The sequence below is a fragment of the Octodon degus genome, unplaced genomic scaffold, assembly GCF_000260255.1.
Source record: "Octodon degus isolate 3935 unplaced genomic scaffold, OctDeg1.0 scaffold00050, whole genome shotgun sequence".
Lineage (NCBI taxonomy): Eukaryota > Metazoa > Chordata > Mammalia > Rodentia > Octodontidae > Octodon > Octodon degus.
Window position 1 is genome coordinate 8782019 of NW_004524626.1, and position 8139 is coordinate 8790157.

General features: G+C 57.4%; 1 protein-coding gene across 4 annotated transcripts in view; it reads right to left on the reverse strand.

Annotated features, from left to right (window-relative positions):
• Window positions 1-797: 797 nt before the first annotated feature.
• The window catches only part of Dpp9 (dipeptidyl peptidase 9), a 32861-nt gene continuing 25519 nt past the window's right edge, over window positions 798-8139 (reverse strand). For 3 of the 4 annotated variants that reach the window (XM_004632759.2, XM_023716852.1, XM_023716853.1), the window contains 6 exons: window positions 7129-7274; window positions 6907-7053; window positions 5790-5942; window positions 5079-5221; window positions 3416-3527; window positions 798-1862 (listed from right to left, as the gene is read on the reverse strand). In XM_004632759.2, coding sequence (XP_004632816.1) covers window positions 1770-1862; window positions 3416-3527; window positions 5079-5221; window positions 5790-5942; window positions 6907-7053; window positions 7129-7274 — 794 coding nt within the window. In that variant the 3' untranslated portion in view covers window positions 798-1769. Of the gene's footprint in view, window positions 1863-3415; window positions 3528-5078; window positions 5222-5515; window positions 5657-5789; window positions 5943-6906; window positions 7054-7128; window positions 7275-8139 lie in introns of those variants that run through there. The other variant, XM_023716854.1, reaches the window with a different exon arrangement.

Sequence of the window (8139 nt, forward strand, 5' to 3'; positions counted from 1 at the left end):
ATATGCTTACCATGCAGTTAGTCCAAGCTGGCCTCGAACATGTGCCTCAGCCTCCCAAGTGCTGGAGGCACAGGCACGCGCCGCCACACCCAGCTATAAATGTCTTTTTTGTGCAGAGGTATTTTGGGTGGTGGGACTGGGGACTGAACTGCCAAGGGCTGCATACTGAGCTGCACCCACAGCGCTGTATGTGGAGGCAGGGTCTCACCCCAACATTCCTAGGCTTGGATTTGTGATCCTCCTGCCTCAGCCTCCTGAGTAGCTGGGATTATAGTGCCTGACCATACTGAGGTTTTATTATTATTATTTTGTGGAACCGGGGATTGAACTCAAGCCCTTGCACTTGCCAGGGAAATGCTTATTCCACTGAGCCATCTCCCCAGCCCCCATACTGAGATTTTAGAGTGGGGCTTGTAAAGCTCTCTGGGAGGACTGAGCCTTGGTGGTCCCTCTGTGCTGGTGGAAAGCCCAAAGGTCGGGCACCGTCCCCAGGGTCTTGCTGGGTGTCTCAGCAGTTGGCATCGTGTCCTCCCTGCTTGGCATTTCCTGGAGCAGAGCAAAGCCTCTGGATGAGCTCAAGGACCCGTGATGGATGCTGCTCTGAGGGCCACAGACCACTCACTTTCTAGATGCCCAGGGACCCTGGCTCCCGGGGACAGCTGCGTCGTCCTCTCTGCCTGCCTACTAAGGGGCTGGGCCCCATCCAGGGGTGTGACAATCACCCCGCCCTGCATTCTGGGCCAGGGTGGCCCCAGGTCCCCTTCCCCTAGGGCAGCGCCAGGACTCAGGAGCCTTAGGCAAGTGACAGTGTCCCATCTGGGATTGTTTAATGAGTCTACTTCTTATACGCATAATTATAAAAGAATAAGAATCGACAAAAATATTTTCTTTCCATAATATGTAGAGGTGTTTTCTTTTCTTCCTTCCTTTTCTTTTTTTCCTTTTTTTTTTGCCCAAACTCCGGGTGGGGAAGGTCAGAAGTAGGACCAGGTCCCCACAGTGGGCACAGCTCCCGCTCCCATCCCTGGGACCCCGGTGTTGCGGCCAGGCAGACACCTGTGGCTGGCAGGGCTGGCCAGAGGAAGGAGCTTCCTATGTCCACAGCTGTTGCCCCCAGCAGGCCCAGCCACTGTGTCCTCTGGGCTTTGGGACACATGGGGCTCACAGTGGCAGGCAAGACACCCCGCTGCCTGGCCACACAGCCCAACTCTAGATCTAGGCACCCCTTGCTTTCTGTCTCTTAAACAGTTACGTAAAATGCCCCTCGAGACAACACAGATACGAAGTGGGTGGCTGGCAGGGAGGACAGGCATTTGCATGCTCCCGTGCTGGGGACGGTGGCGGCCAGCTCAGGGCACCAGGGCCATTGGGGTGGAGGACACCCAGGAATGGGGCCCCCTCGCTTCCCAGCCTGGCTCCCTCAAGTGTCTTCTGGCCAAAGCGCCTGATGCCTGGGCTGTGGCCACCCCAGGGTCCCGCGGGGCTGTGGCTTCCTCTGCTGTGGGGAGGAGTGGCCTGAGGCAGGGCCACCCAGGGATGGGCCACTGTCTCTGTCCTGGCAACCAAGAAGCAGCAAGCAGACAAACCAGGAGCAGTGCAAAGAAAAAAAAAAAAAAAAAAAGAGGGATCGAAGGCGACGGGGCGGTAAAGGCAGCAGTGCTGGCGGCTCCTCCTGGGCCTGCAGTCCCTTGGCCGGTGGGCAGGCCTGGGGTCTCTGGATCCCTCTGCCTGGCCCGGGTGTTGTGCTCTGACGTGAGGCTCGGCAGCACTCAGAGGTATTCCTGGAGAAAGTGCAGCAGCGTGACCTCATAGTGCTCGCCCGACTCTGGGCAGCGGATACTGTGTCTCTCATTGGGGTAGATCTGCAGGGAGAGGGGGACACAGGGGCTGAGGTAGAGCACTCCAGTCTTGGGGCTGCTCCCCTGCTTCCAGAAACGGGGTGCCCATGGGCTCTCTGGGGGGCCCAGGAAGGCAAGGCCCACAAGGCTTATCTTTGCAGATGCAGCAGGCTGAGGCCAGCTGAGGCCCACATGCCAGTCCCAGGAGGTTCTGGGGCTGTCCTCTGGTGCCCTGGCTTTTGGCCACCCTGTTGTACTACCAGCCCTGTTTGAACTGCATGAGCTGAGCTCAAGGTCCCCATGATAACAACCAATCCTGGACTAGTGTTCTCTGGCTCCTCCGACCATGTGAGGGGATATGACCAACGGCTACAGCAGCACTGGTGCCAGGGCCATGCCCGCGGGACTAGCCAGGCCTCAGAGCCCTGGACCAGCTGATGCCTGGGCCCTTGGGTGGATAGAGACAGGCCCTGGTCGTGCTTTTGGTGATAAACCCAGTTTCAGCAGTTCCCTCCTGCCCCTGGGGCTGGAAGGACAGATACGACACCAGCCCCGGAAGCACTGAAGGACTTGGCCAGCAGGCGGTGTATTCTCTGCCCTGTCCATTTTCTCCTTCTTTCCTTCTCTCCCTTTCTTGAGTTGGGGATTGAACCCACAGTCTAAGTTGCTAAGTAGTTCAGGCTGGGCCCAAACTTCTGATCCTCCTGCCCTCAGCTCCCAGACAGCTGGGATGACAGACATGTGCCTTTGTGCCCATCAGAGGTGGGTTCTGAGCCACCCCTCCTCTCCAGGCCCACTGATGTCAAGTGGCCCGTGGCCAGGGAAATAAGGCACCAAGCTGCCCACCAGCCTCCTCCCCTCTATCCTGGGCTCCTTCCCTCCATCCCTAGATGGGTCACAGGTCTGAAGACACCATCTGCAGCCTACACCTTGGAAAAACTCACCACCCTGCCAACAGGACTGCCCCCATCAGCTCTTCACCCAGCAGGGCCTCTGCCTTCCTCCCTTCCTGGCCAGCACAGCAGGACCTGCCAAGCCCTGGCTCCTGGAAAGCTGTCCCCAGTGCTCTGTAACCTGGTCCCTCATCTGTTCTAAGGAAACAGATCCTTACCAAGACAGAAGCTCTGCTCCTTAGAGACCCACCCCTTCAAATAAAACCTCTGAACTCAAGCCAGGCATAGGGGCACATGCCTGTAATCCCAGAATGTGGGAGGCTGAAGCAGGAGAATCATTGTAAGTTTGAGACCAGCCTGGGCTACGAAGTGAGTTCAAGGCCAGCCTGAACAGCATAGTAAGACCCTGTCTCAAAAAGGAAAAAAACCCAAAACTCTCTGATCTCATCCCCATAGCCTCATCTCCAGTTGAAGCCTTCCTGGGCCCATCGCTTACCCTCATCCCACCTCCCAGCTAAGCCCCACCTCCCACCAAAACCCACCCACCTCACCCAAGGCTCCACCTAGCCAACCTCACCAGCCATCTGGCCACTCCCCACTCTGCCCCCCCTCCCCAAACATCTCCTATAGCCAGGGAGCTCAGGGTCCTTCCCTAGCAGGCCCGAGGCACCAGAGGCCACGCACCTGCAGTTGGTAAGGTTTCCCTGCCCGGATCAGCTGCGAGACGAGGAAGTTTGTGTGGAAAAAGTGCACATTTTCATCCAGAAAGCCGTGGAGGATCAGCAACCGGTTGGGCCTGGAGGATGGGGCAGGCGTTTGAGGATCGTGCCACTGCAGGGGCTCAGTACCAGTCTCCAGCCCTGGTGTCACAGCTGGAAGGTAGGGCCACCTGGCCCTATGCAGGGAGGGGGAGGTGTACAGACCTTGGGAACTTGTGGGTAACAACATTCTAAACCCACTGGCCACTTGCGTGTATGAAAACGGCCAGGATGCCTAAAGACATAAATTTTTTATTTTATTTTATTTTTTGCCTTTTTTGAGACAGGGTTTCACTGTGTAGTTCAGGTGGGCCTTGCACTCATGATCCTCCTGCCTCAGCCTCCTGAGCAGTGGGATTACAGGAATTCACCATCACCCTGGGCCTAATTTTTTTTTTTTTTTTTTTTTTTTTTGAGATAGGGTCTTTTTGTTTAGTTCAGGGTGGCCTTGACAGGGCCTCGCGAAAGTGCCCAGGCTGGATTCAAACATGTAATCCTCCTGCCTCAGTTTCCAAGTGTGGTATGATGACAATCATATGCCTCCATGTCTGGCTTATTTTTTCCTTTTATAAAAGAGATCAGGGAGGCTAGGGAGATAGCTCAGTAGACTACATGCTTGCCTGGCAAGCGCAAGGGCCTGAGTTCAATCCCCAGTTTAAAAAAAAAAAAAGAGAGAGAGAGAGAGAGAGATCAAATTTACTTAATGTAAAGCAACTGTTTGGAGGCCAAGGACTCAACAACATCTAGCACCCCTGCACTCTGCCATTTCTCTGGGTGCACAATACCCCCCATCTGTGCTGTCCAGGGATTCATCTATAAACCGAAATGTGAGCACGTAAGCCCCCTGCTGGCCGTCAAGGTCGGGTGACATCCAGTCAGGCTGTGCTCAAGTCATGCTCCACAGGTCCCTGGGGGCAGCTCTCGAGGGTGGCTGCGTGAGACCCTGCAAAACTAGCCAGGTGGAGACACAGCGGAGAACATCTCCAAAGCCAAAGCATTTAGGGACATCTGGGTGCCTGTTTCTGACACTGGTAGGGGGCCCAGAGCAGAGTGCCAGAGGTTATGTGACAGTCGGTCAGGGTCCAGGCGCCCCTGCCTACACTTGGGGCCACGAAGGATGGGGCTTGCCTGTCATCCCAGCACTCTAGCTGGCTGAGGCAGGCAAGTTCAAGCACTACACAGGGCAATTTAGCAACTCAGCAAGAATCTTTCTCAGGGGCTGGAGAGATGGCTCAGTGGTCTAAAGCACCTACTTGAAACAAGCTTGTCAAAGCACAGGGACTGCGGTTTGATCCCCCAGCACCGCATGCCAGCCAGCCCCGCCCCCTGGTGGGCTGAGCTGGCCACACACACACACAATAAATAAATGTAATAAATAAATAAATAATTAAAAAAAAAAAATCTTTCTCAGAAGATAAAATAAAAAAGGCAGTGGATACAGGTCTAAGCCAGATTCCATCCCCAGTGGGTCAAGTAACAATAAAATAAACCCTGTGGCAAGTGCTTTGGGGGGCAAAGGATTGGGAGGTGTGAGAAGTGGGGAACTATCTCTTCCGTCGTGGCGAGGCTCGGGGTGGGCAGGGCCTTACTCGTTGGGCAGCTTCTCCACGTGCAAGGCCACGGAGCCCGCCTCGTAGCCCTGCTGGTTGTTTTCGGGCACATCCATGTAGCGCTCCGTGTACCCGGTGTCATAGGCCATCCACACTGTGACTGGCGCTCCTGCGATCGCCACCTAGGGGCACAGCGGGCAGGTGGGCGGGGAGATGGAGAGAGAAAGAGAGGCACTGGTCGGGGCCTCGCGGAGGCGTGGGGCTGGTCATGCATGTGAGTGGGAGGGAAGGGACCCTGGCCGGGTGTCCCAGGGGCTGTGCCTGGGGCTGTGTGCTGCTCCGGGGAGGAGGGCACCGCAGGGGGACACGGAGGCCCCGGCCCCGCTTCCTCCTCCTCCTCGTGGCCGCCGCCCCGGTGCCCCGACTGTGCCACCGGCCTGGGCCCCCTCCCCGAAGCTCTCCACACCATGCCCCACCTCTGCCCTTCCGAGGCCGGGGTCCCAGGCTCAGCCTCCCACAGAGAGCTGCCGGCGGGCTGGGGCTTTTGTGCAGCCAGATGCCATCCTGGGGTCAGCGGTGGCGGGCAATGAGGAGGGGGGCTCGGCCCCGTGGGGCTGCTGCGGAGAAACAGCCACGTGGCGAGGCCCCAGGGCAGGCGCCCCCCTCGGTGGGCCGGGTGGCGTGGGCGGGGCCGTGGGGGCGGGGCCTCGGAGGCAGGGGCGGGGCCTCGCGGCAGGGGCGGGGCCATACCTTGAACACCTGCGGCTTGTGGATGAGGCCCATGAGTGACAGGAAGCCACCGTAGGACCAGCCGTGGATGGCCACGCGGCTCAGGTCGATGAAGCCATACTTCTGGGCCACAAACTGCAAGCCCTCCACCTGGTCTTCAATTTCCACCTGGCCCTGCGGGTGAGGCCGGCAGGCTCAGTCTCTACCTCCAGGGCACCCAGCACTCTCCTCTGCCCTGCACCAGCTGCTTCTCCTAGGTCAGGAGCAGGCCTGTCTCCTGGACCCACGGAAGACCCTGCCCGCCCTTGTGGGGATGATGGCCCTACATGAGACATGGTGCTGGGGCCAGTGTGGAGGATGAGCCGCTCCTGTTGGTCACCATTATCACAATCTGTTGTCACCTCTGGCCAGCACTAGGTGACAACTTCCTTGTGAGGGGGGGCATGAGGAGACATGGGCTTAGGAGGGACGGTGTCAGGAGGGCTCCCCCTCATGACAGATCAGTGCTTTTATGAAAGGCGGACTGTCCCGTTCCGCCCTTTGCGTCCCTTCCTCCAGGAGCCTCCCACCCCTCCCAGGGACCCAGCAGTGAGGCACCACCCTGGACGGCAAGCACAGCCTTCTGCACATGCCTTTCCTGAGGGTGCCTACCCATCCTGGCAGCCCTTCCTCCAGTACTGGGCAACACATTTGTGTCCTTAAGTTACCAGAGGGGTGGTACCTTGGTAGGGTAGCAGGAATGGAGGAAGGCATCACTATCGCTGTCACCTCTGCCACCATCCTTATCATTGCTTCTACTGCAGTGCTCATGTTCACTGAGCTCTGTCACAATTACAGCCACCCTACCCATCTGGCCTAGCCGCAGGACTGCCTGTGGGTCCTGACTACCCTGCCGTGTCCGGCTGCATGGGGGCCTCTGCCTCCCCAGGGCTGAGTGCTCTGGCACAGGTCACCGGGATGTTTACCTAGGTCCCTTGGGCCCAGCTAAGAGCAAAACAGGGCCCTTGCTTGGCTGCCCCAGTTATGTTATCCCCTGCCCAAGACCTGTCCTGAAGATGGGCCTAGCGCCCACCCGTGAGACATGGGGTGCCCTTTCCTGACCTGGGAAGGGCCCAGGCCAACTCAGGAAGGAAGTTACCATTTGGTTTTTCAGGGCCCCTTCAAATCGGAGCCCCCGTTGACACGACCCTCGGCCGTCAATCACAACCACAGCATAGCCCAGGGATGCCAGCGTGTTGAGCCGCAGGTACTTGATGCCTTTGAAGGAGTTATTTACCAGCTGCACCTGTGGGGGGCAAGGGGCAGTGAGCATCTAGGAGACACTAGGCAAAGGGGCCAGGGGAGGGGCCGGGTCACCCACCTGGGGGCCCCCATACACAAAGAGCACAGTGGGGTGCTTCTTTCCCGGCTGCAGGGTGTGGGGCTTGTAGATCATGCCGTAGAGCTGCACATCTGACCGTGTGTGGAAGTGGAAGATCTCAGGGGGCACGTAGTCCGGGGGACAGCCTGAGGGAGGGGGGTGTCTGTGACTTCTGGGCAGAGCTGCTAGGCTGGCCACACCCAGATGTCACCAGGCTCCATGCCCCACCCAAGCCTTGGAGGGGGCATGTAAAGCTCCCCTCTTCCTCTAGGCTTCCTGAGATATTTAAATAAGTCAGAGGGCCAAGGACAAAGTCCCTGCAGATGACTAATGGGGAACCATGGGTGAGCAAGTGTGAACATTCAGACAGATCCTGCGCTGAGAAAGCTTGTCCCTTCCTGGCTACCCCTACTCCTTGCTGCCCCAAAGAGCATGACTCAGCATGGCCAGGACCCTGACCTTGCTGACCCCCACTGGGGGAACCGCAGGCCTGGAGGACAAGAGACAGCTCACTGTACAGGCTGCTGCCCACCGAGTTTGTTTTGCTTCCTTTCTTCTCTTTTCTGTGTTACTCAATATCAAACCCAGGGGCTTTGCACTGAACTCTGTAACCAGCCCTTCGGATTTTTTATTTTGAGTTAAGCTCTTACTGTATTGCTGAGCTGCCAAGGCTGGCTTGAAATTTTCCTACCTCAGCCTCCCAGAATGCTGGGATGACAAGCACGAGTGACCATGCCTGGGTTTCTAACTGAGTTTTTACAAAGGGACACTGGTTGTCCCACTGCAATGGTGGAGCTGAGGTTTGCCCCAAGTGGCAGCTTCGTGTAGCCCAGGCTGGCCTCCAGCTCCCTGTGAGCCTCCTGCTCCAGGCCTGTGCTACCATGCCCAGCAAACTCCAGCCTCTACTTTTTTTTTTTTTTTTTTTTTTTTTTTTTTTTTTTTTTGAGATAGGGTCTTTTTGTTTAGTTCAGGGTGGCCTTGACAGGGCCTCGCGAAAGTGCCCAGGCTGGA